The following is a 27,794-nucleotide window of genomic DNA, read 5'->3' as shown; positions in this document are numbered from 1 at the left end:
GCCCGCGTGGTGCCGCTACGACGCGGCGCTGTCGGAGCCCGGGGACTGGAGGAACTCGCGCAGCTCCCGGTCGATCTCGTCGTCTTCCACCTCGTTGGCGCTCAGCTGCGATGGCGACCCTGCCCGGGCAGACGCGGGGGTCGCACCGTCACGGGGTTTCTTAATTGTACGTATTGGCTTCTTATTTTATGACCGCGATGTTCGTCTGTTGGTCTTCCTCGCCAATTGCATTCAACGTTGTCCCGATCGTGGCGATCGCGCCGTGAAAACACGAGGAAAACAGCGCAATTGCGGGAAAATTTGAAACGATTACGAGGCGCGGGAAACCACAGACAAGCGGGAAGGCGGCTAGAACCGGGGCTAACAATTGCCCAAGCTTTGCGGTCCTATATTATGTGGGTGGAAACCCGAGTACACGGAGGACACCCAAGTGCGCGAGGGAGTGGGGGGTAATCGCCAATGCTCGCACAGGTGGAGTACACTTTGGTTCTTTCGATAAAGTCACGTAGAAAGAAATAATAAATTAAATAATTGCACACGACGTTTCGATTGGAACACAAGCAATCGTCATCAGGTACAAATGAAAGAGAAAACAAACCTAGTCAAATATAACGCGATACAACACAGAGATTATTGCTTGTGTTGCAATCGAAACGTCCTGTGCTATTATTTAATTTATTATTTTCTCTTCCCACTTGACTTTACCGAAAGAACCAGAGAGCAATTCCTGCAGTCACGAAAGCTCCCAATCAAGCTGGAGTGAATCCGCTTGCTGTGCTGCCAGGAGGTGGCAACTGCGATGCTCCGTGGGTGGTGAGCCGCAGATTCGTGTGGTCCACCAACCCCCGCACTTTGGAGGCGAGGGTTGGTGATCCCTCTCCACCCTTGGCTTATGGCCAGGGCACGGCACGTTGATCAATACGTTTATCTGTACGGGAATTTAGTGTTACACCTCTCACACTCATACCCATCCACCCACCCACCCAAACATACTCACCCATACCCACCCACCCATACCCACCCACACCCATACCCACCCATCCACCCAAACTCAGAGGTCAGGGGTTTCAAGGCAGTGGAGCAGGCAGAATGAGCTGTCAGAGAGCAGCAAGGGGCAGCGATTCAGCGGCCGGGCACGAATGCTCACGCACTCAGGCTCACGCACGCAGCCTCATGCACGCAGGCTCACGCACTCGGACTCACGCACTCAGGCTCACGCACTCGGGCTCACGCGCTCAGACTCAAGCACTCAGGCTCACGCACTCGGGCTCACGCACTCGGGCTCACGCGCTCAGACTCACGCACTCAGGCTCACGCACGCAGCCTCACGCACTCAGACTCACGCGCTCAGACTCACGCACTCAGACTCACGCATTCAGGCTCACGCACTCAGACTCACGCACTCAGGCTCACGCACTCAGGCTCACGCACTCAGACTCACGCACTCAGGCTCACGCACTCAGACTCACGCACTCAGACTCACACACTCAGACTCACACACTCAGGCTCACGCACGCAGCCTCACGCACTCAGACTCACGCGCTCAGACTCACGCACTCGGACTCACGCACTCAGACTCACGCACTCAGACTCACGCGCTCAGACTCACACACTCAGGCTCACGCACGCAGCCTCACGCACTCAGACTCACGCGCTCAGACTCAAGCACTCAGGCTCACGCACTCAGACTCACGCACTCAGGCTCACGCACTCAGACTCACGCACTCAGACTCACGCACTCAGACTCACGCACTCAGGTTCACGCACGCAGGCTCACGCACTCAGACTCACGCACTCAGACTCACGCACTCAGACTCACGCACTCAGACTCACGCACTCAGACTCACGCACTCAGACTCACGCACGCAGGCTCACGCACTCAGACTCACGCACTCAGGCTCACGCACTCAGACTCACGCACTCAGACTCACGCACTCAGGCTCACGCACTCAGGCTCACGCACTCAGGCTCACGCACTCAGACTCACGCACTCAGGTTCACGCACGCAGGCTCACGCACTCAGACTCACGCACTCAGACTCACGCACTCAGACTCACGCACTCAGACTCACGCACTCAGACTCACGCACTCAGTCTCACGCACTCAGACTCACGCACTCAGACTCACGCACTCAGACTCACGCACTCAGGTTCACGCACGCAGGCTCACGCACTCAGACTCACGCACTCAGTCTCACGCACTCAGTCTCACGCACTCAGACTCACGCACTCAGACTCACGCACTCAGACTCACGCACTCAGACTCACGCACTCAGTCTCACGCACTCAGACTCACGCACTCAGACTCACGCACTCAGACTCACGCACTCAGGTTCACGCACGCAGGCTCACGCACTCAGACTCACGCACTCAGACTCACGCACTCAGACTCACGCACTCAGACTCACGCACTCAGACTCACGCACTCAGACTCACGCACGCAGGCTCACGCACTCAGACTCACGCACTCAGACTCACGCACTCAGACTCACGCACTCAGTCTCACGCACTCAGACTCACGCACTCAGACTCACGCACTCGGACTCACGCACTCGGACTCACGCACTCAGTCTCACGCACTCAGTCTCACGCACTCAGTCTCACGCACTCAGACTCACGCACTCAGTCTCACGCACTCAGTCTCACGCACTCAGACTCACGCACTCAGGCTCACGCACTCGGACTCACGCACTCAGTCTCACGCACTCAGTCTCACGCACTCAGACTCACGCACTCAGACTCACGCACTCAGGCTCACGCACTCGGACTCACGCACTCAGACTCACGCACTCAGACTCACGCACTCAGGCTCACGCACTCAGGCTCACGCACTCAGACTCACGCACTCAGACTCACGCACTCGGACTCACGCACTCGGACTCACGCACTCGACACGCACTCAGACTCACGCACTCAGACTCACGCACTCAGACTCACGCACTCAGACTCACGCACTCAGTCTCACGCACTCAGGTTCACGCACTCGGGTTCACGCACTCGGGCTCACGCACTCAGGTTCACGCACTCGGACTCACGCACTCAGGCTCACGCACTCAGGTTCACGCACTCAGGTTCACGCACTCAGGCTCACGCACTCAGGCTCACGCACTCAGGTTCACGCACTCAGGTTCACGCACTCAGACTCACGCACTCAGGTTCACGCACTCAGACTCACGCACTCAGACTCACGCACTCAGTCTCACGCACTCAGTCTCACGCACTCAGACTCACGCACTCAGGTTCACGCACTCAGACTCACGCACTCAGACTCACGCACTCAGTCTCACGCACTCAGGCTCACGCACTCAGGCTCACGCACTCAGACTCACGCACTCAGTCTCACGCACTCAGACTCACGCACTCAGTCTCACGCACTCAGACTCACGCACTCAGGCTCACGCACTCAGTCTCACACACTCAGACTCACGCACTCAGGTTCACGCACTCAGACTCACACACTCAGACTCACGCACTCAGGCTCACGCACTCAGACTCACGCACTCAGGCTCACGCACTCAGACTCACGCACTCAGGCTCACGCACTCAGTCTCACACACTCAGACTCACGCACTCAGACTCACGCACTCAGGCTCACACACTCAGACTCACGCACTCAGGCTCACGCACTCAGACTCACGCACTCAGTCTCACGCACTCAGACTCACGCACTCAGGCTCACGCACTCAGTCTCACACACTCAGACTCACGCACTCAGGCTCACGCACTCAGTCTCACACACTCAGACTCACGCACTCAGGCTCACGCACTCAGACTCACACACTCAGATTCACGCACTCAGGTTCACGCACTCAGACTCACGCACTCAGTCTCACGCACTCAGACTCACGCACTCAGGCTCACGCACTCAGTCTCACGCACTCAGACTCACGCACTCAGGTTCACGCACTCAGGTTCACGCACTCAGGCTCACGCACTCAGGCTCACGCACTCAGGCTCACGCACTCAGACTCACGCACTCAGACTCACGCACTCAGACTCACGCACTCAGACTCACGCACTCAGGCTCACGCACTCAGGCTCACGCACTCAGACTCACGCACTCAGACTCACGCACTCAGACTCACGCACTCAGACTCACGCACTCAGACTCACGCACTCAGGCTCACGCACTCAGGCTCACGCACTCAGGCTCACGCACTCAGGCTCACGCACTCAGGCTCACGCACTCAGGCTCACGCACTCAGACTCACGCACTCAGACTCACGCACTCAAACTCACGCACTCAGTCTCACGCACTCAGACTCACGCACTCAGACTCACGCACTCAGACTCACGCACTCAGTCTCACGCACTCAGACTCACGCACTCGGGCTCACGCACTCAGGCTCACGCACTCAGACTCACGCACTCAGACTCACGCACTCAGGCTCACGCACTCAGGCTCACGCACTCAGACTCACGCACTCAGGTTCACGCACTCAGGCTCACGCACTCAGACTCACGCACGCAGGCTCACGCACTCAGACTCACGCACTCAGACTCACGCACTCAGACTCACGCACTCAGACTCACGCACTCAGACTCACGCACTCAGACTCACGCACACTCAGACTCACGCACTCAGACTCACGCACTCAGACTCACGCTCCTCAGGCTCACGCACTCAGACTCACGCACTCAGGCTCACGCACTCAGACTCACGCACTCAGGCTCACGCACTCAGGCTCATGCACTGAGCCTCACGCACTCACTCACGTACTCAAACTCACGCACTCAGACTCACGCACTCAGACTCACGCACTCAGACTCACGCACGCAGCATCACGCACTCAGGCTCACGCGCTCAGCCTCACGCACTCAGGCTCACGCACTCAGGCTCACGCACTCAGGCTCACGCACTCAGGCTCACGCACTCAGGCTCACGCACTCAGACTCACGCACTCAGGCTCACGCGCTCAGCCTCACGCACTCAGGCTCACGCACTCAGGCTCACGCACTCAGGCTCACGCACTCAGGCTCACGCACTCAGGCTCACACACTCAGACTCACGCACTCAGACTCACGCACTCAGGCTCACGCACTCAGACTCACGCACTCAGGCTCACGCACTCAGGCTCACGCACTCAGACTCACGCACTCAGGCTCACGCACTCAGACTCACGCACTCAGACTCACGCACTCAGACTCACGCACGCAGACTCACGCACGGGAGGGGTAGCAGAACTTGGCCCTGAAGCCCTCAACGTCGTGGGGGCTTCCCCTTGCGTTGGCTGTCACAGCGCGACAGGCAAATCACTCCGCCGCTTCACTGCCACGTCGTCGTTGCGGTCACTGACATCAATCCATACCCACCCACTCCCAATATACAGCCACCTATACCCACCTATATCCACCCCCACCCACCCCCACCCACCCCCACCCACCGAGCGAGGGAGTGAGAGGTGGTGGTGGTGGCGGCGGTGGTGGTGGTGGTTGGGGCACGAGCCTCGGGGGTGGCACCTCCTCGGGGCACGGCCGGGCCCCGGTGCCGGCAGCCGACATGGCGACCATCATCTTCGTCATCGTCGTCGTTGTCGTCTTCGCCTTGGGAGCCACGTCGCCCGCGGCCACCGCGGCGGGGGCGGCAACGAGGCCCGCGGCCGGGCCGTCGCCTGGCGGGCGGGCGAGGGGAGGCCACCGCTAACCCGGTCAAATCGAGCGAGCGAAACGCTCGGTGAAATGATTAACGCGACGAATGAAGCGATCGACTGCTTCCGAGAGAAAACGATCGGTAAATAAATAAAGGCAACAACCGGCGAAACAATGAAGAAACATTTCCGCGCGCTCGTGGATTATGCGGCCGCGTTCCAACGTGCGTTTGTCGCTGAATGAGCGATAATGACGTCACGTTTGAAGCTGCACGATGGGATGGCATCACGTGTAACGATGTCACGGCCTTCGGACGCGAAGGTGTTTTGGGGTCGCGTTCTCTCAACGCAGCCGGTTTCCTTTTCGGGGGAGTCCCGAATAGCAACTGACAACTTCACACCAAAATTGGGTTCACATTGGGTCGTATTTCCAAAAGTTATCACGACTCCATGTTGTAGGCAGATATTAGGAATAAAACACTATGTTTAACGAGCACATATTTTAACAATCGGATGGACAGAGATATGGACAAAGATTCCGCATTCTCCAGACACTCTGGGTGGCTTCCCACAGTCATGAATTAAAAAATCTTTAGTTGGCAAAGGAGGGAATTTACACGAGAGGTGCATGCTTGGAAACTACACCAACAGACAGAGAGAGGAACACAATGGTTCGCAGGACGTACGCATCAAACTGACCGCTACTAGACAACATATGAGCCGTTAGAAAAGTAAGCGGACTTGGGCTGGGACACATGGCAAGGAGGGATGATTTGCCAGTGGTGAAGACTGGCGATAGAGTGGCAGCCAAAGAAGGGAGCATTCTCAAGAGCGTGTCCGCCGTGGAGATGGAGCGATACAATCAGCTCGTTCGCAGGTGCTGGGCGGATTGAATGTGATATCGTGCGACTGTGAGAGACGGCGACGGCCTGAAGAGTCCTTCATCCAGCAGTGGATTGATCATGGCCGATGATAAATGTGGTGACAAGGCCTCACCATGGTTGGCCCCAGGCACCTGCGGCTCCTGCAAGATGGCGGACGTTGGCCTGGCCTGTTGGCTCCCTTCAGCCTTCTCCTTGCCTGAAGAAAGAAGTGTCAAAATGCGCGGTGACATAGCGGGGCTCCAACGCACGCAATCGTGAACACGCGGCCGAGCAAACACACACACACACGTCTAACATATCAAAGATTTCCTGTATAGCCTTAACAGACTTTTAGGGCAAGTGCTGTTTGCGAGCACATATGAAGGAAGGCTGCCCTGGCACACGAGGGGGTGGGTGGCCAGCACCACGCCCGACCGCCTTTGTCTCCCCAGTAGTGATGTTTGTACACCACAACAGGTACTCATTTGAGGCTGAGTCGACCTAGGGGAGGCCCAGGACCGGTTCAGATAATCGTCACTGGTGTTGGCCGTGAGCGGGAATTGAACCCGGGTCATTGGGTTCATAGCGCAGCGTGCTGACCACTACACTACCGCTCCCCACTACACACACACGCTCACACACATGGATGTGTTAAATGCTCACACGAGAAGTAATTCGAAAATCCGCCAAATAGGACGTTCACCACGGAGATGGAGCAATGAAATCAGCCCGTGTGCAGGCGGGTAGGTGGACCGTTACATGACACACGGCGGCGGCGGCTTGTAGGAGGCCTTCTTCAGGCAGCAGTGGATAGATCATGGCTGACGATGAAGATGACGATGATCGCGAGGAGGGCGGCCGCCCCTCCGCCGCGGTCGGAGCTGGAATGCGGAATTCAAATCTGGGTTGGACCCGACGGTGGCCACGTGGCGGTGGAGTGGCCCAGTGATTTGTCTTTTGCACTGTGATGGCCAACATCCTGAAACCTTCATCCAAAATCTCAACTATTTTATATTTTGCCAAGTAAGGCCCACTGAGCTACATGAACTGGCCATGAATGATAGCTCAACGAAGTGGCTTTACCACTTGGAAATGTACAGCTTATCATCGCGTGGAAATGTATAGCAGCCAAATACTCGAAACGCACTTTTCTAAATGCGGAGGGAAAGGCTGGAGGACCCAGAGAAAAATCCACGCAACCACGGGGAGAGAGAGAGACACGCAAACTCCAAATATACAGCAGCAGGCGTCAGGGTTGGGATCAAACCCACGACCTCCTGTACACCAGGCGAGGTAGTTAACATCTCACCACTGTGACATCCGGCCAGCAGTAGATTTATCATGGCTGATTATGGCTGATTATGAAACTAAATTATTACGTTCTGCCACTCTGAAACCTGCCGTGGATGCGATTCCGCTATGTACGTGTGTTGAACTTCTTTCGCGCCGTGTGTAGCCAGCAGTGCTAATCGGAAGCGTGACAGTGCGCGCAACGTCCTCTTACCAAACGGCTCAAGCAGCGAGAGTTCAAACGATGCAAAATCAACGGCGCTTGGGTGGCAGACTTTTCTGACGCCCGGGTCGGCCTTTATCTGCACGAAAGTAGTCAGAGCAAATAACCCGGGGTTAGTGCAGCGCCCCGCTCCTGTACCCAAGTCGGCAGGCCCACCATCCGATGAAAGGAAAAAAGGCGCAGCCCCGGGCAATTGCTCACTCGTGCCACCGCTGACGGAAGGGGCCCTTGCCCACCACAGCGGAGCTCTACAGATTGTATTTGGTGCTACTCTCCCACGGCGACGCGGTGCATTCTGCCAGCCAGCCGGTGGGCGTAGCCGCACTTGACCCCCACCACACGTGACCTGCCGACTGATTTGACTGTGGTGGTGGTGGTAGTGGCGGTGACCCCATTCGTGCTGCTGCTGCTGGGTGGACAGAGTTCCGTTGCTGGGGGGATTTTAAGAAACTTTGCCCCCCCTGCTTTGTTTTACCCAGCAGGCGCCGGGAGATCGAGTCGAGCCGGGCGACACCTCCGGATCGCAGGTCCAGTAAGCCGACCGTTGCCCCAGGGCAGGTCGGTCGAGTCGATTAACAGGGAGCCTCAACTGACCCCGGGTTAGATTCCCGGCCATGGCTGGCATCAACATCTGAAGCAATCTTCCCCTGGTTTGACGGGGACTCAACTTAGTAGCTGGTGCGGTGTGTAAACATCACCACTGGGGAGACAAAGGCGGCCGGGTGTGGTGACGGCCACCCAACCCCTCGTGTGCTGTGCTGGCCTTCATAGGTGCTGCGTGTGCGTACTGTGTACAGCAGCCTGTGTGGGCCATACGGGGGGGGGGGGGGGGGGGGAGGGTATGCGTGTTCTTGTCTTTGGTGGTGACAGCGAGCGGTGGCGTCTCACCTGCGTTTCTTCTGCCAGGGCAGCGACGATGACCTGTTCCACTTTCTCCTTCTGCTGCTGCTGCTTCTGTAACGGCAGCGTGGGAATCTGCGGGTGAAGGTGTCACTGGAGTAACCCAGCACGTGATTTTCTCTCGCTCTAGGAGGGAATAAAACCTGTGCTCGTTACAAATTCTAATTTGTTAGGAAATTATTTACATGCCAATGCAGCTTGACATCTCGGCGTTCTGTTGACTGCGCCAGCCAATGGAGCGGCATTAATAGGTGTCTTTATTTGACTTTTTCAACTGTTAAAATTATTTTTGTAACATGTAAACATTTACATTTAAATATTTTCTCAAATTTCTTATCACGATCCCGCCATCCGCGTTATGTCATGGGCCGGGAAAAAAAATCCATCAGCTTTTGTTACAGAGCAGCAAAACCCACGGTGCCAGAGAACAGCCCGCGGAAGTGGACACTGCAGAGCTCCCTCTGAAACCCCTTCAAGTGACCTCTCCACTCGGCGAGGGTAACTTTCGTCGCATGACAAGGAATCCGATTTTTTCTTTACTCACGGAGCAGAAACGTAGCCAAACTATGGGAAGAACTTCATTTAATTAAAGTGTTTGTTGTTGTTGCTGCGCAGTAATCGCCTGGACCGAGCCGATACCATCAACTCGTCGCGCTTGAGATCCGATGCCTACGTATTTACATCACGGACGGGTGACTGAAGCCCGGATTCCAACCCCGAGTCTTAGCGGTGCCGCCTCAGCGGCTCCGACCTCTGACCTCACCCAAGTGACCCCTTTCACAGCTGTTTTGACAACCGCAGCCTGCAGCGGTGGTGAGGGAGAGGGTGACCGGTTCGGTTGTCAAACGTTGGCCGGACGTTGCAGCGTTAACCGAGCCGGGTGTCGGGAATTTCCCACGTGTGTGCCGCGGTGACTTCCTGTTGTGAAAAAATTTCAAATGGGCGCTACGTGAGCGTTTTATTCATTAAAGCACCGTTCTTCGTCGCAAGGCCCTGGCGGCCCCTGGTGGCCTTTACTGCGGGCCTCTGATGTGCGGCCCCCAACGATACACAAAATAGAAAACACCCCCCATCATCATCATCATTGTGTTGCCAAACCCCAGCGGTTTCAAATGTGTGGCGGCCCTCACACTGATGATGTCCTTATCGGCGAAAGTGACCCCCCCCCACCCCCGCCTCTGAAAATGGGTGAAGAATACCGACCCAAACAGTGAACGAACGTGAAACCACAGCCCCGTATCGCTCCCTCCCTCTCTGCGGAGAAATCACGCAACCGAGTTTGTTCAGAAATGATCACTGCGGTGTAAAACTTTACTGCACGCGGTGCCTTTTGTTTTGAATTATCTCTTAACCAAAAAAAATTTGCATTCATTTTCGTTCCCATCGTAGCCGGCACCGGTGCGTGAGTCGTCAGCTGTGCGTGGCTGCCTTGATGGACGACGCTGGGGGGGGGGGGAGCAGATGAGCGAGGAGGCATCGTCTGCTGTCAAAAATAAGTTCAACAAATATTTTCAACAAATATTTACATATTTGTAAAAACAAATATTTACATATTTGTAAAAAAAAAAGTTAAACAATTATTTACATAGGTGCCTTTTGTTTTAATTATCTCTTAACCAAAAAAATTACATATTTTACATAATTGTTGAACTTTTTTTTTTTACATATTTGTTGAACTTCTTTCGCACCGTGCGTAGCCAACTGTGCTGAGCGGAGATGCAGGGTAAGAGACAACAAATCAAACACACAAACCAGCTCTAAAGAAATCAGTTTTCAATCTAAAAACATGCCGCATGTTTTAAATGGGACGCGCCACCATCATCATCATCATCAGCCATGCTCAATCCACTGCTGGATGAAGGCCTCCCCACGATTCTGCGATGTGGCAAGCCGTCCAGAGCCTGTTAAACTCAGCGAGCTGATTTCAATTGCTCCATCTCCTCCGCCGGACGTCCCTCTCCCCTTCGGCCACATTCCATTCCTTGACTGCCTCTTGACTTTTCGTCACGGTTTGAACTCCGTCCGTGTCAACCTGCGCAAGTTCTCTCACGCATGTGCTGCTCCCCCCCATGCCCCCCCTGCCCCCCTCTGTCCGCCAACGTAACTCCAAACACGAGCGGGCGTCGCGTGCCGTATCGGAACATTCCGAAGGGAACGCTTTGTCAAGGGGGCGGACAAATTGAGAGTGCCACCTTCTCAGTCAACATACCCACAGCTGACAATTAGGCGCGGTTTTACGTTCCGAAACACTGAAGGGCACTTACGCGGTTAATTAGAACGTCCCCGACAGCGAGCGGATGACGAACGACAGCCAATGTGTGCCGTCGCCCCATTAGGTGATGAGGGTTGAACTAAACTGAGGTCATTCTTGCAATTACGTCTAATTCAGATTAACGGGGCGGTGGTGATGCGGGCCGAGTCGGGCGGTCACGGGGTTTGCCACGGTGGCTAGGAGATGTTAACTACCTTGCCTGGTACGCAGGAAGTCGTGGGTTCGATCCTGACCCTGACGCCTGCTGCTGTATATTCGGAGTTTGCGTGTCTCTCTCTCATCATCATCATCACGGTGGCTAGGAGATGTTAACTACCTCGCCTGGTAAGCAGGAAGTCGTGGGTTCGATCCTGACCCTGACGCCTGCTGCTGTATCTTCGGAGTTTGCGTGTCTCTCTCTCATCATCATCACGGTGGCTAGGAGATGTTAACTACCTCGCCTGGTACGCAGGAAGTCGTGGGTTCGATCCTGACCCTGACGCCTGCTGCTGTATATTCGGAGTTTGCGTGTCTCTCTCTCTCTCATCATCATCACGGTGGCTAGGAGATGTTAACTACCTCGCCTGGTACGCAAGAAGTCGTGGGTTCGATCCTGACCCTGACGCCTGCTGTATATTCGGAGTTTGCGTGTCTCTCTCTCATCATCACGGTGGCTAGGAGATGTTAACTACCTTGCCTGGTATGCAGGAAGTCGTGGGTTCGATCCTGACCCTGACGCCTGCTGTATATTCGGAGTTTGCGTGTCTCTCCCTCATCATCATCACGCTGGCTAGATGTTAACTACCTTGCCTGGTATGCAGGAAGTCGTGGGTTCGATCCTGACCCTTACGCCTGCTGTATATTCGGAGTTTGCGTATCTCTCTCTCATCATCATCACGGTGGCTAGGAGATGTTAACTACCTCGCCTGGTACGCAAGAAGTCGTGGGTTTGATCTTGACCCTGACGCCTGCTGTATATTCGGAGTTTGCGTGTCTCTCTCTCATCATCATCACGGTGGCTAGGAGATGTTAACTACCTCGCCTGGTACGCAGGAAGTCGTGGGTTCGATCCTGACCCTGACGCCTGCTGTATATTCGGAGTTTGCGTGTCTCTCCCTCATCATCATCACGCTGGCTAGGAGATGTTAACTACCTCGCCTGGTACGCAAGAAGTCGTGGGTTTGATCTTGACCCTGACGCCTGCTGTATATTCGGAGTTTGCGTGTCTCTCTCTCATCATCATCACGGTGGCTAGGAGATGTTAACTACCTTGCCTGGTATGCAGGAAGTCGTGGGTTCGATCTTGACCCTGACGCCTGCTGTATATTCGGAGTTTGCGTGTCTCTCCCTCATCATCATCACGCTGGCTAGGAGATGTTAACTACCTTGCCTGGTATGCAGGAAGTCGTGGGTTCGATCCTGACTCTTACGCCTGCTGTATATTCGGAGTTTGCGTGTCTCTCTCTCATCATCATCACGGTGGCTAGGAGATGTTAACTACCTCACCTGGTACGCAGGAAGTCGTGGGTTCGATGCTGACCCTGACGCCTGCTGTATCTTCGGAGTTTGCGTGTCTCTCTCATCATCATCACGGTGGCTAGGAGATGTTAACTACCTTGCCTGGTACGCAGGAAGTCGTGGGTTCGATCCTGACCCTGACGCCTGCTGCTGTATATTCAGAGTTTGCGTGTCTCTTTCTCCCCGTGGTCGCGTGGATTTTTCACGTGGGCCCTCTGGTTTTTCCCTCCACATTTAAAACCAATGTCACTCGTCTCGAGTATTTGGCTGCTATAAATTTCCACGCGATGACAAGCCACTTCGTTCAGCTTTCATTTGTGACGGCCAGTTCGCTTCTGAAATAAGAGCTACATCGCTCACTGGGCCTCACCTGGTAAAATAAAGACACCTTAGTTAACATTATGGGACCTCCTTTGCCAGTATCAAAATATAAGAATAGGTTTTCCCCTCTCTGGCAATAAAACAGTTGTGTTAAGATGTTAAAACACCAAACTGAAACCTTTTGCAAGGAATCATGTCATTACACACACAACACACACACAGTACACACACACAGTACACACACGGTACACACATTACACATACACATTACACACAGTACACGCACACAGTACACACACAGTACAAACCGTATGCACACAGTACACGCAGAGCTCACAGAGTACACACACAGTACACACAGCACCCACACAGTACACAGAACGCACACAGTACACCCACACACAGTACACAGTATGCACACGGTACACAAGGTACACACATTACACACACAGCACACACACAGCACACACAGTACGCGCACAGCTCACAGAGTACACACACAGTACACAGAACGCACACAGTACACCCACACACAGTACACAGTATGCACACGGTACACAAGATACACACATTACACACACAGCACACACACAGCACACACAGTACGCGCACAGCTCACAGAGTACACACACAGTGCACACAGTACGCACACAGTACACCCACACACAGTACACAGTATGCACACGGTACACAAGGTACACACACACACAGTACACACAGCACACACAGCACACACGCAGTACACACACAGCACACACACAGTACACACAGCACACACAGTACGCGCACAGCGTACAGAGTACACACACAGTACACACAGCACGCACACAGTACACCCACACACAGTACACACACAGCACCCAACGCTGTCCCACGTCCGACCATGCAGCCGCATGTGGAGTGAATTCAAGGCGCGTAACATGATAGATTTTGCACAGAAATAAGTTAGCCACACACAAACACATATATACAGATAGTCCCCGAGTTACGATGGTCCGACTTACGATATTTCGATCTTACGATGGCGATAGCGATATGACAAAATGGTAAAATAATTTAAATTTCGAGTGGCAGGCAAACGCAGCAGTGTACGAGGTACGATGCTGTATGTTGGGACGCTGCCGGGATGTTCTGTACGCATCTCCCGCCTGGTGCGATGCAGATAGGATTGTTTCCTGAAAAAACTTTCTATGAAATTGCAGTTCATATAGGTCGGCTAAGAATTGACCTTGTTTTTTTCACTTTACATTTTACTGTGCAATACAGTATTGTAATGAATAAATACATACAGTATATAGTTTATACAGTACGGTACTATAAATTGCTCTGTTTTGCTAAATGATCACCATTCTTTAAGACTCCTGAGTAGGTAGGGCCATCTTCGACTTACGATCTTTTTGACTTACGATGGGGTCGTCGTAACGTATCTCCATCGTAAGTAGAAGACTGCCTGTAATCGTGAAATCGCACAAACCGAACCCGCGTAGAGCGAGGGAAACCTGTGCCAGGGACATGGGAAAGCGCAGTGCCTTTAGCGTGGGAGCTCAGAAGTAGTTCTGGGATCTCTCGTTCTGTGGGCCATTCTCGAAGACACGGGGTGGGTGCACTGCCCTGTGAGGGATCCGATTGGATGCTTTCACCTCACGGCATGGTGCCAGGAGCACAATCGGAATGAGCTTGAAGAGACGAACAAAATGAAACTACAAGGGTCAAAATAAAATCGTGTAAGTCTCCCCGACACTTACTGCCTACGGCCAATCCCATACTCGATACATCTCGGAAGCGAAGCAGGTTTTGAGCGCTTGGACTGGCGAAGGCCATGCATACACAGGTGTGTTAGGTTACTGTGGGGCTACATTGTCAGCAGAGGGCATGAGGTGCTGACCAGTACGTGGAGTGGGAGCACCCATATCGAACAGGGAGGGTCCTTGCCTATAACTATAAACTATTTTATTTTATTTGACCAGGTAAGGCCCACTGAGCTGTATATTTATTCTTCTTGGTTCTTTCGGTAAAGTCACGTAGAAGGGAAATAATAAAATAATAAAAATAAAACATAATAAAATACAATTCTCACGACGTTTCGGCCACAACGCAAGCAGCCGTCCTCAGGTGAAGAACAGGGCTGTCGGAAAGACAGCGTCATCTACTGAAAGAACCAAGAAGATGAATCCCTGCAGTTAAGACAGCTTTAAATCGAAATGTATATTTATTCTTCAGAAGCGACCTGGCTATCGCGAGTGATAGCTCAACGAAGTGGCTTATCACGTGGACATTTATAGCAACCAAATACTCTTAAACCAATAAACTGGCAGTTCAGCGACATTGATTCAAGCGATCCTGAGCCTGCTGACGAGGCAGTGGACGTCAAAGCCGGTCCTCAGTTTTCTTGTGCTGAGTCAATGCTCCTAGAAGTCATCTTCTTGGTTCTTTCGGTAAAGTCATGTAGAAGGAAAATAATAAAATACGTGACTTTACCGAAAGAACCAAGAAGATGAATCCCTGCAGCCACGAAAACTTTAAATCGAAATTTAAGCTCCTAGAATTATTCGCTCCCAGAAGGCCGTGGGACTGATGGGATGTGTAGAGAGAGAGAGATGCTGTGAAGGAGCTATATTATCCGCTTGTTAATTTTACGACGGTAAAGTTCTTCATAGGTTTTGTGAAGAATACTTTACGTCATGTTTCAGTATGCGGAGTGGACTGGCGAAATAACTGCGCGTGTTCATTGAAAAAAACAAATTTGCTACTCCCCGTTGTCCCACAATCCCTTGGGGTGGGGTCGTGACCTCGTGTAGCAGGCGCAGCGTGCGTGAGTGCTCCCCGCTGGTGAGGGCGTCGAGAAGATCATCCACCACACGCGCCGCGTACTCCCCACAGCCCTTGGCGAACTCCTGCAGACTGCACAAAGACAAAGATCCACCGTATAGCCTTGGACAGACTGTTGGGGCAAGTGCAGTTACTGCACCTCATGGGCCAGCACCACGCCTGGCCACATTTGTCGCCCCGATGCTGATGTTTACACACATCGCACCGGGTAATCATTTTAAGGCTGAGTCGACCCAGGAGCGGTCCCAGCACCGGTGCAGACATCCGTCACCGATCTCGGCAGTGACCGGGAGTCAGCTTGCCGGGTTCGTAGCGCAGTGCGCTAACCACTACGCTGCCGCTCCCCACTATACACCTGTAGGCTGTACATAGGCGCACGCATGCACACACGCACACACGCACACGTGTCACACATTCATTAGTTGATTGCGCACAGTCAGCGAAGGACCGTTGCGCCAAACCGCGTGACCTCTTGCGACAGCGTTTGCGTTGATTGCTCTTCGTGGCAGTACATCGACGTCTTAAGCGATTTGTTTGATCCACGGATCACCGGGGGGGGGAGGGCGGGCGACTATGTGGGCGACTATGGGGGCGACTATGGGGGCGGCACCATTCCTTTGACGGTCGCAGTCCACCTGGAACGTGAACCGCCGACTGGCACGCGGGCGTGCTCATCCGACCACGAGCCCGGCTCACCTTTGCCGCGCGGTACTCCAACGCGGGACCCCGCGGCCGCCGGCCTGGGCGAGGCCTCACCTGAGCGCGTACTGCACGGCGGCGTCGTCCCCGTAGGTGGAGTAGAGCAGCTGGGAGGAGGAGGCGGCGCCGTCGAGCAGGCCGGCGAGGGGGCCTTCGTAGGGCGGCGGCGGTGGCGGCGGCGGCACCGGTGGCTGCCCGCTGTAGGGGCCGTAGTTCAGGTACGTCACTGTCAGGGGGGGGGGGCGGAGAGGGGGGGGGGGGTTGAGTGGCTCCCACCGGGTAGGCGAGTCAGGTGGACACAGTGTGGAGGGGGGGTGCGTTAGGTAAATAAAAAAAGGTCGAGGTAAAGGCACGGCCCTGCAATTGCTCACTCGCGCCACCGCTGGGGTTGGCAAGTGCCTCCCCGCCGGATAGATGACAGCTATTTTAAACTGCCGAGGCAGCCGTGTGCATGGGGGGACCTTTGCATGAGAGAGACGGCGGTGGCTTGTGGAAGGCCTTCGTCAGGCAGCAGTGGATGGATCATGGCTGACGATGAAGGCGACGATGATCGCGAGGAGGGCGGAGTTCAAATCTGGGTTGAACCCGGCGGCGGCGGTGACGTGGCGGTGAAACGGCCGGGCGATTTGCCTATCACGCTGCGATAGCTAACATCCCTAAAACTAAACTCTTTGGTTCTTTCGGTAAAGTCACGCAGGTAAAAAAACAATAGATCACGACGTTTCGATCGCAACGCGAGCAATCGTCATCAGGTGGGACAACCACGGCAAGAAGAAACTGCTGAAGTAGGCGAGGGATCTGCCGTGGCACGAGGTTATATAGTGTAGTGTAGTGTGTAGTGTAGTGTATAGTGTAGTGTATAGTGTAGTGTATAGTAGTGTATAGTGTAGTGTATAGTGTAGTGTATAGTGTATAGTGTAGTGTATAGTGTAGTGTATAGTAGTGTATAGTGTAGTGTGTAGTGTAGTGTGTAGTGTAGTGTGTAGTGTAGTGTGTAGTGTAGTGTATAGTAGTGTATAGTGTAGTGTGTAGTAGTGTATAGTGTAGTGTATAGTGTAGTGTATAGTGTAGTGTGTAGTGTATAGTGTAGTGTATAGTAGTGTATAGTGTAGTGTATAGTGTAGTGTATAGTAGTGTATAGTAGTGTATAGTGTAGTGTATAGTGTATAGTGTAGTGTATAGTAGTGTATAGTGTAGTGTATAGTAGTGTATAGTGTAGTGTATAGTAGTGTATAGTGTAGTGTATAGTGTATAGTGTAGTGTATAGTGTATAGTGTAGTGTATAGTAGTGTATAGTGTAGTGTATAGTGTAGTGTATAGTAGTGTAGTGTATAGTAGTGTATAGTGTAGTGTATAGTAGTGTAGTGTATAGTAGTGTATAGTGTAGTGTGTAGTGTATAGTGTAGCGTATAGTGTAGTGTATAGTGTAGTGTATAGTGTAGTGTATAGTAGTATATAGTATAGTGTAGTGTATAGTGTAGTGTGTAGTGTATAGTGTAGTGTATAGTAGTGTATAGTGTGTAGTGTAGTGTATAGTGTAGTGTATGGTGTAGTGTAGTGTATAGTAGTGTATAGTGTAGTGTATAGTGTAGTGTATAGTGTAGTGTATAGTAGTGTATAGTGTAGTGTATAGTAGTGTATAGTGTAGTGTGTAGTGTATAGTGTAGTGTATAGTAGTGTATAGTGTGTAGTGTAGTGTGTAGTGTAGTGTATAGTAGTGTATAGTGTATAGTGTAGTGTGTAGTGTATAGTAGTGTATAGTGTAGTGTGTAGTGTATAGTGTAGTGTATAGTAGTGTATAGTGTGTAGTGTAGTGTGTAGTGTAGTGTGTAGTGTATAGTAGTGTATAGTGTAGTGTATAGTAGTATATAGTATAGTGTAGTGTATAGTGTAGTGTGTAGTGTATAGTGTAGTGTATAGTAGTGTATAGTGTGTAGTGTAGTGTATAGTGTAGTGTATGGTGTAGTGTAGTGTATAGTAGTGTATAGTGTAGTGTATAGTGTAGTGTATAGTGTAGTGTACTAGTAGAGCACTAGTGTGTAGTGTATAGTGTAGTGTATAGTAGTGTAGTGTATAGTGTAGTGTATAGTAGTGTAGTGTATAGTAGTGTATAGTAGTGTATAGTGTAGTGTATAGTAGTGTAGTGTATACTGTAGTGTACTAGTACAGCACGCCGGTGTGTTGCAGAGCAAAGCCACAACATTTACAATCTGAGTACGATGTTTCGCCAGTAATTACAACCAGCTTCATCAGGCGACAGCCAGATTTGTAGAGAAGTCTTACTGTTTCGTTCCTTATATAGAGGCGTAGATGTGTTGACCACCCTTCTGCGCTCTTGCACAATGATGGGGGTGGATTACTGAGGCAGCGTACATTATGCAACTACAATTCCTTATAGAGGAAACGCATAGTAATTAACTGCTTACTAACCTATTGTATAATTATAATACCCCCCCCCCTTCCTCCGCCTCTGATTTCTGCACCTGATTGGGTTCCGTGATGGCGTCGTGCTACTGCTGCTCGATTTAAGACCAGAAGCAGATGGATGGCTTCACTATTCTGGCAAATCGCCCGATGATGCTGGGTGTAATTACCAGCGAAACGCCGTATTCAATTTGTCAATGTTGTGGATTTGCTCTCCAACACACCGGTGGGCTAAAGTCGTAACTAATTGGCGCATTCTATGAGATCTCTTTTACCAGTGGCAAAATATAGTAGTAGGTTTTTACCCTTTTAAACTGGTACAAAACTGACACCTTTATTCAAGGCATCATGTTTTCCATAACCACAACACAAGTAGTCAAAAAAGCAAACAAAAAGAAGCTTATTTTTGTTTGCTTTTTTGACTACTTGTGTTGTGGTTATTGCAAACATGATGCCTTGAATAAAGGTGTCAGTTTTGTACCAGTTTAAAAGGGTAAAAATCTACTACTATAATTGGCGCATTGTTAACGTTGCAAACCCTATTGGCTGTGGCGGGCGATGAAGGGTTACGACACATTTAATCTTGCGCGATCAAACCCAATAACCTGTATTATGAGCATCATCATTGTTGGCCAAACATTCCAACATAGGACAGCAGAACTTGGGCAATTGGTGGCGCCTTTATGCTTGTCTATGGTTTTCCACGCCTCTGGTTCATTCTCTGTAAGGGGGTCAATGAAAATGTCACCGCCACCATCATGATCATCGCAGAGTCACGTTTCACACCTGGCCTGAGCTTTCCCCGTCGGTCGTCCCTGAAGCCGGGAGGCACCGGGATTCCTGGATGAATCTTTCCGACGAGAACGCCCATGTTCACCGGATACATCTCCTCCTCTTCACAGCCAAACACGCACGCACACACGTACACACACACGTACACATGCACACGTACACACGTACACACACACACACACGTACACACACACGTACACACACACATGTACACACACACACACAAGTACACACACACACGTACACACGCACGTACACATACACGCACACACACACATGTACATACGCACGTACACACACACGCACGGCAAATTACAACACGGGACAGGCCGCCACTGCTACTACAACCACCATAACCATCACTATAACCAACACCACTTCTACCACAACCACCATGACCATTACTGTTCCCACCACCATCACTACAACCACCACGGCAACTACCACCAGCACCACCACCACCACCACTGCCGCCAACACCACTCCAACCACCAGGACCACCGCTGGCTTCACGACGATCACCGCCTGGGCTAGGGGGTGTAGACAGACGCGAGCCCATTGTACGTCCGTACGTATGTTGAACTTCTTTCGCACCGTAGGCAGCCAACCGCGCCAATCGAAAGGTGCATCGTTTGGCACCGGCGCTCCGGGAGACGGAATCGGACCGGCTACCACTGGTTTGGAAGCCCGTGCGATAACCACTTCACGGTGGCGGTAGCGCTGTGGCCTGGCCGCGAGGCTCGGTCGGGGGGGGGGGGGGGGGGCAGGGAGGGACAAGGGCCCCCCACGAGGTCTCCGGGCGATGACGTTACCCTCGGTGTCCGGGTCCGAAGGGTTGACGACCGCCAGCGACGTGGAGCCACCGCAGTCCCGCCGGAGGAACCCGATCTGACACCCGCAGACCCCGGGCGCAGATCCGGGCAGGTTCGGGCAAACCCGGACAGATCGGGAGAGATCGGGAGAGATTCCAGGCAGATCCGGAAAGATCCGGGCAGATCCGGACAGAGATCCGGTGGCCACAGGGAGGAGTGGGAAGAGAGAGAGAAAAAGGAGAGTGAGCAGGAGGGGAAGGTGCAGAGAGTGGAGTGGGATATGACAATGACGCTGACGCTGACGCTATCTGTGTCTGGGAAGAGAGGAGAGATGGAAGGGGAGAAGGGGAGAGTGGAGGGAAAGGAGAGGGGAGAGAGAGCAGAGGGGAGAATGTAGAATGGAGAGGAGATTGGGGTGTGGATGGGAAAGAGTGTAGAGAGAGGAGGCAGAGATTGATGTCTTGGGGTGGCACAGGGGGCATTGAAGAGCAACTGCATGGAAGGTCCGAGTGGGTTGGGTGGACACACAGGAACGAGCGGGCTGGGTGGGACGAGCGGGCTGGGTGGGACGAGCAGGCTGGGTGGACACACAGGGATGAGTGGGGTGGGTGGGACGAGCGGGGTAGGTGGACACACAGGGACGAGCGGGCTGGGTGGACAAACAGGGATTAGCAGGCTGGGTGGGACGAGCGGGCTGGGTGGGTGGACACACAGGGACGAGTGGGCTGGGTGGGCACACAGGGACGAGCGGGCTGGGTGGGACGAGCGGGCTGGGTGGGACGAGCGGGCTGGGTGGGACGAGCGGGCTGGGTGGGACGAGCGGGCTGGGTGGGACGAAGGGCTGGGTGGCCACACAGGGGCGAGCGGGCTGGGTGGACGCACCTTGCTGCGGGGGCGGCCGTGCTGCAGGCGCTCGCGCGCCTCGTCGGCCGCGTGCTCGGCCAGCGCGGTGACGTCCTCCTCGCCCGTGCTGCTGCCCCCCCCCGTGCTGCTGCCCCCCGTGCTGCTGCCCGCGAGGCTGCACGCGCTCGACTCCGGCGTGTAGGCCGCCGCCACCGCCGCGGGGAAGCTGGGACGCGCGGGGTGTGGGGTGGGGGGGCAGCGGGCGGCGGAGGGCACGACAACACAAACGGCGCGATACGCTCACGCGACACACACACGCCGTGATACACCCGTGCTCTCAAATGAGATTGTGCGGGTCAGTGGCGGTGGTGGAGGGAGCACCATCATTGCCACCACCCCACTGCCAAAGATACAGACAAAGTTCCCCTGTGTAGCCTTAATAGATTGTTGGGGCAAATGCTGTGAGCGAGCAGCGATGAAGGCCGACACGGCACACGAGGGGGTGGTAGGCTAGCACCACGCCCAGCCGCCTTTGTCTCCCTAGTGCTACTCGTACGAGTCGACGTAGGGGAGGCCCAGGACCAGTTCAAATAACCGTGAGCGGGAGTCGAACCCGGGTTGCCGGGTTCATAGCGCAATCTGCTAACCGCTACACTACCGTTCCCGACCACCACCATTAACCACCATTGCCACCACCATTGCCATCACCAGCACTCCTACCTCCAATGCCATCACCGATGATAACGCCACCACCGTTATCATCACCATCACCACCACCGTCACGACCATTGCCATCGCAATTACCGCCACCACCACCATCATAACCATCATAACCACCACCGCCTCCCTGCCCCCGGCACCTCAGTGCGTCCCTGCCGGACTTGCGTGCTCGCCGGCCGGCCTCGGTGCGCTCGGCAGGCGAGAGGGAGCCGTGGTCGCTGTTGGCGCCGGCGCCACCACCGCCGCCGGGCAGCAACAACAGCAGCGGAGAGGAGGAGGAGCAGCCGCCACCCTCGCCGTAGATGGCGGCCTCCTGCGAGCGGTCCATGCTGTGCATGAACACCATGCTCCGCTTGAGCAGCACCAGCTTCTCCTGTGGTGCCCACAGATGGGGTTAGGGTTAGGGGTTAGGGGCGACGTGCAAGGAGTGGTGATAGGGAGAGGTTTGGGTTAGATGTTAGAGGTTATGGTTCGGAGTGGAGATAGTTTTGGGTTAGAGGTTAGAGGTTAGGAGTGGAGATAGGTTTGGGTCAGAGGTTAGGGGTTAGGAGTGGAGATAGGTTTGGGTTAGAGGTTAGGGGTTAGGAGTGGAGATAGGTTTGGGTCAGAGGTTAGGGGTTAGGAGTGGAGATAGGTTTGGGTTAGAGGTTAGAGGTTAGGAGTGGAGATAGGTTTGGGTCAGAGGTTAGGGGTTAGGAGTGGAGATAGGTTTGGGTTAGAGGTTAGGGGTTAGGAGTGGAGATAGAGTTGGGTTAGAGGTTAGAGGTTAGGAGTGGAGATAGGTTTGGGTTAGAGGTTAGGGGTTAGAAGTGGAGATAGAGTTTGGTTAGAGGTTAAGGGTTAGGAGTGGAGATAGATTTGGGTTAGAGGTTAGGGGTTAGGAGTGGAGATAGGTTTGGGTTAGAGGTTAGAGGTTAGGGGTTAGGAGTGGAGATAGAGTTTGGTTAGAGGTTAGAGGTTAAGGGTTAGGAGTGGAGATAGGTTTGGGTTAGAGGTTAGGGGTTAGGAGTGGAGATAGATTTGGGTTAGAGGTTAGAGGTTAGGGGTTAGGAGTAGAGATAGGTTTGGGTTAGAGGTTAGGGGTTAGGAGTGGAGATAGGTTTGGGTTAGAGGTTAGAGGTTAGGAGTGGAGATAGGTTTGGGTTAGAGGTTAGAGGTTAGGGGTTCGGAGTGGAGATAGATTTGGGTTAGAGGTTAGGGGTTAGGAGTGGAGATAGGTTTGGGTTAGAGGTTAGGAGTGGAGATAGGTTTGGGTTAGAGGTTAGGGGTTAAAGGTTAGGAGTGGAGATAGGTTAGAGGTTAGGGGTTAGGGGTTAGGAGTGGAGATAGGTTTGGGTTAGAGGTTAGGGGTTCGGAGTGGAGATAGGTTTGGGTTAGAGGTTAGGGGTTAGGAGTGGAGATAGAGTTGGGTTAGAGGTTAGAGGTTAGGGGTGGAGATAGAGTTGGGTTAGAGGTTAGAGGTGATGGTTAGGAGTGGAGATGTGGATAGAGTTGGGCTAGAGGTTAGGGTTCAGAATGGAGACAAGGAGATAAGGCTGGGTTAGGATTTGGGATGGACACAGGGAGCAAGGGATAGTCTTGGGGTTATAGATGGAGATCAAGTTGGGAAAATGGTTGGGGTTGACGATGGGTTTATAGCAGAGGCGGTGTGTTTAAATGGCACCTGAAGGTATCTAAGAGGCAACTCTGTGATATCCACTTCCGTGGACCGTTCTCTAACACAGGGCAACGCCACATGAGCTTCTGCAATAATTGCCGAATAAACGTAACTTGCTGTCATCACATGACACCGATTTATAATTGGGGAAAAACAAGGCGAACATTTATTTTAATAAATATTTTTTTACAAACCTTGCACATCATCTTGAATCCCGTGTGCAGGAGCTTTCTGGCTGCCTTGTAGTACACGGTCTCCGGGCGGTTGTAGGTCATCGCATTGTCACACATCAGCTTGAAGTCCCCCTGTGGTGTAAAAGAGCTGCGGTGAAGCACGGCGGGTGGTAGGGAAGGACGTGTGTTTACGACTTTCGGATTATCCGGAGCAAAAGTCGAAGAAAAAAAAGATCGGACCGAGATGCGACGGTTAGGGCGATTCAGAAATGAAAGATCCAGAAATGAAATTTGCTTCGGATTGACTGCGGGAGTGCGACGTCACGAGAAGCGGCGGCGTAACTTGCATCGCGCCACTTCCGCGCTTTCACCAACGAAGCTGAAGTCACGAGGCGACGTCACTTTTTTCAGCACGAAGACGTTACATTTAATAACGTAAATGATCTGAAGATCTTTTTTAGATTTAAAGCTTTCGTGACTGCAGGGATTCATCCTATTGGTTCTTTCGGTGAAGTCACGTAGAAGGGAAATAATACAATAATAAAAAATAATAAAATTCTCAGGACGTTTCGGCCACAACACAAGCAGCCGTCCTCAGGTGAAGAAACAGAGCTGTCCCTTCTACGTGACTTTACCGAAGCAGATCTGAAGACCCAAAACATTTGTCTTCAACGCCAGGGCATTCATCTCAGCACATTTTTTATTTTTATTTTAAAGAGCACCCCCAGCGGCAGCTGTCTCCGTGGGCACAACGTGACGGTGGCGCTGACCTTAAACTCGGTGAGCGACTGGTAGGCGTTGCGTTCGATCTTGTCCTTCATGCTGCTGAAGTCCATCGGGTGCTTGATGATCATGGAGTAGCCCGGAGCGATCATGTCCGTCACAGGCAGCGCGAAAAATCCGTGCGGGTCCCTCCTGGGGAAGGAAGGCAAACCACGAGAACGTCGCACGTGTGGCCCATCTACGGCGTGTAGTGCCGTAGATGGGCCACACTTACCGACAGTGGTGGACAGGGCCCATCTGCAGGTACCTCGGACCCTCAGGGGAGGGGCCACTGTGCAAGCCCAAGAGGGGAGGGGCTGCTGGGGGCTCAAGATCCCAGACAGCTAAGCCCCTTGGCGCCACCAACGGGGGGCTGCGAGGGATCTATGATCCCACGCAACCCCACCCCTCGATGGGCAAGGGGGATAAAAGGGCACCTCCCCAGCCGATCGGGGCCAGTCGCAGCTGAAGACCCAAGACCAGCCAGCTTAGGACCCTGGACCCCCTCGTCCCGCTTGTCCTTGTAAGGGCCGGGACGCTGTGCGGGCCAGTGGTGGGACTCTGGGACTCCCGGCTCTACGCCCTTGTAAGGGCGAGGTCCGAGGAAGCCAGAGTCGAGACCCGTACCTTGGCTGGGTCGGGTCAGGTAGCCTCCCGTGGGGTAATCGTAGCCGAAGGACCCGAGAGCGTAGCCAGTGTCAGGCACGCTAGAAGTAGGCTGTGTCAGTACTGTTGGAGTGGTGTGTTGTAATAAAGAAGTTACCTATGAAAAGTGTCTCCGGAACCCATTACACATGGAATCACATGCCGCTCATCCTTAACGTTTATAATTATCAAGGTCCACGCCTGTGTTGTATTTGTTTGCCTGTGAGATTGAAGCACTGCACGTACGCACGTTGAACTTCTTTTCGCGCCGTGTGTAGCCAACCATGATAATCAGAGGTGCAGGGGAAGGACAACAAACTATGGGTCTCTGTGTGAGTCTATGGGTCTCTGTGTGAGTCTATGGGTCTCTGTGTGAGTCTATGGGTCTCTGTGTGAATCTATGGGTCTCTGTGTGAGTCTATGGGTCTCTGTGTGAATATATGGGTCTCTGTGTGAATCTATGGGTCTCTGTGTGAATCTATGGGTCCCTGTGTGAATCTATGGGTCTCTGTGTGAGTTTATGTGTCTCTGTGTAAATCTATGGACCTCTGTGTGAATCTATGGGTCTCTGTGTGAGTCTATGTGTCTCTGTGTGAGTCTATAGGTCTCTGTGTGAGTCTATAGTTCTCTGTGTGAGTCTATGGGTCTCTGTGTAAGTATGGGTCTATGTATATTTCTACGTGTCTCTATGTGAGTCTATGTGTCTCTGTGTGAGTCTATGGATCCCTGTGTGATTCTATGGGTCTCTGTGTGAGTCTATGTGTCTCTGTGTGAGTCTATAAATGTTGAACTTCTTTCGCACCGTACGGAGCCAATGTTGCTAATCGGCGTTGCGGAGGATAGACAACTAACCATAAAAAAATCTGTTCTAAAGAAATTATTGTGTCAATCTGGACGATTTTAAAGTGCATAGCTACAGCGGATTCCTCATATCGGCAGGAAGAGCGTTCCAGACGGCCGCAGAAGCGCATCTGAAAGCTCGCGATGCAGTGACCCTCTCCGTTGGGTGGCTCGTAACAAAGGATCTTTCGACATTTACCGGTGGCTCAACGGAGTTGTGAAAATGCATTCCAGTCGATACCAACAGAGTCATATCGTAGACGGACAGGCGTGGAGAAGATAAGGGGGGGGGGGGGGGTCCTGAGCAGCCTGTCACTTGAACGAGATTCTCAGCTGCAACTGACAGTTCACTCTTCCATACGCACATTGAGTGGCACCCTAACATGCGGCGGAACGTCAGACATCGTGCTGGAAGCTTCTTCGGTTTATAAATTCACTTTCTGAATAAGTTCCCAGCAGGGCGGCCCACTTAGAGCCGACTTAAGGATGCCATTCATAATCAACGTTTCTGGGTTTAGATCGCGTTATTTATAAATGTGTCGTAACCCTCCACCACCCGACACGGCCAATCAGTAAAAAAAGTGTCACGTTGACAGAAGACAAATAGTTCACTGCTTTAGCCCACCGGTGTGTTGAAGAGTGACACCACAACATTTACAATTTGAGTACGACGTTTCGCTGGTAATTACATCCAGCATCATCGTGGTTTCACGCTTTGAGTAGCACGACGTTTCGCTGGTAATTGCATCCAGTATCATCGGGTAATTCGCCAGAATGGTGAGGCTCTGCTCTGTCTCTCGGTCTTATCAAGTCATCAGGTGCAACGATTTGATCATTAACTCATCAACTCATCAGGTGCAACGATTTGAGGCGGAAGGGGGGGGGGGATTATTGTAATTGTATACTAGATTAGTAATTATTGTAATTGTATACTAGATTAGTAATTATTGTAATTGTATACTAGATTAGTAATTATTGTAATTGTATACTAGATTAGTAATTATTGTAATTGTATACTAGATTAGATTAAGGATGCCACTTTGTACCCACAGGGACAGCTGCCACTGGGGGTGCCCTTTCAAAGGTGTTTGATATGAAATGTAATGCGAGCCGCTCTGAGACGCCCCCGGCGTATAGGTGCGCCATACCAAAAACAAGTAATGATTACATTTCGATTTAAAGCTTTCGTGACTGCAGGGATTCATCTTCTTGGTTCTTTCGGTAAAGTCACGTATAATGGAAATAATAAAATAATAAAAATAAAACATAAATATGCTAAATAATTTTGTCAAGGCGCCCTTCCCCCCTCCATCCCAGCTAAAATAGTCGCTCCAAGCCTGGAGTGTGTCATCCAGACGCTGTCTTTCCGACAGACCTGCTCTCCACCTGAGGACGGCTGCTTGCGTTGTGGCCGAAACGTTGTGAGAATAATTTTATAATGTTGTATTTTTATTATTTTATTACTTCCATTCTACGTGACTTTACCGAAAGAACCAAGAAGAAGTAACGATTATTGTGACCGCGCTGACAACGATGACGGCGATGAAGTCACCTTTGAAGCTGCTGCAAAAGGTGTTCAAGTAACAGCTGCAGCGGTGCGAGCTCCTGGCCTGGGGGAGGCATTGAGAGCGGAATGATAACGTAG

General features: G+C 52.6%; 1 protein-coding gene across 1 annotated transcript; it reads right to left on the bottom strand.

The window, feature by feature from the left end:
* Positions 1-27,744, bottom strand: LOC133355804 (bromodomain-containing protein 9-like). The gene is made up of 14 exons (XM_061573184.1): positions 27,702-27,744; positions 24,673-24,817; positions 23,924-24,034; positions 22,213-22,445; positions 21,392-21,578; positions 20,510-20,585; positions 19,692-19,799; positions 16,539-16,707; positions 15,743-15,854; positions 8,852-8,917; positions 7,955-8,042; positions 6,584-6,667; positions 5,384-5,611; positions 1-119 (listed from the first exon to the last, which is right to left on the bottom strand). The coding sequence occupies exons 2-14, from the start codon at positions 24,775-24,777 to the stop codon at positions 16-18; spliced, it is 1,671 nt and encodes a 556-aa protein (XP_061429168.1). The 5' UTR covers positions 24,778-24,817; positions 27,702-27,744; the 3' UTR covers positions 1-15.
* Positions 27,745-27,794: the final 50 nt, after the last annotated feature.

The sequence above is a fragment of the Lethenteron reissneri genome, chromosome 52 (genome assembly GCF_015708825.2).
Source record: "Lethenteron reissneri isolate LAM-NWPU_2019-01 chromosome 52, ASM1570882v1, whole genome shotgun sequence".
Taxonomy (NCBI): domain Eukaryota; kingdom Metazoa; phylum Chordata; class Hyperoartia; order Petromyzontiformes; family Petromyzontidae; genus Lethenteron; species Lethenteron reissneri.
This window is presented reverse-complemented; position numbering and strand designations above follow the sequence as displayed.

What these genes read in the sequence shown, in the direction of transcription:
- LOC133355804 (XM_061573184.1), bottom strand. Translation starts at nt 24,777, where the DNA reads ATGATCGCTCCGGGCTACTCCATGATCATCAAGCACCCGATGGACTTC. An exon ending in GATTCAAGATGATGTGCAAG is followed by an intron (nt 22,446 to 23,923) that starts GTTTGTAAAAAA and finishes TGGGCACCACAG; the next exon opens with GAGAAGCTGGTGCTGCTCAA. An exon ending in CCCTGGCAGAAGAAACGCAG is followed by an intron (nt 8,043 to 8,851) that starts GTGAGACGCCAC and finishes ACTTTCGTGCAG; the next exon opens with ATAAAGGCCGACCCGGGCGT.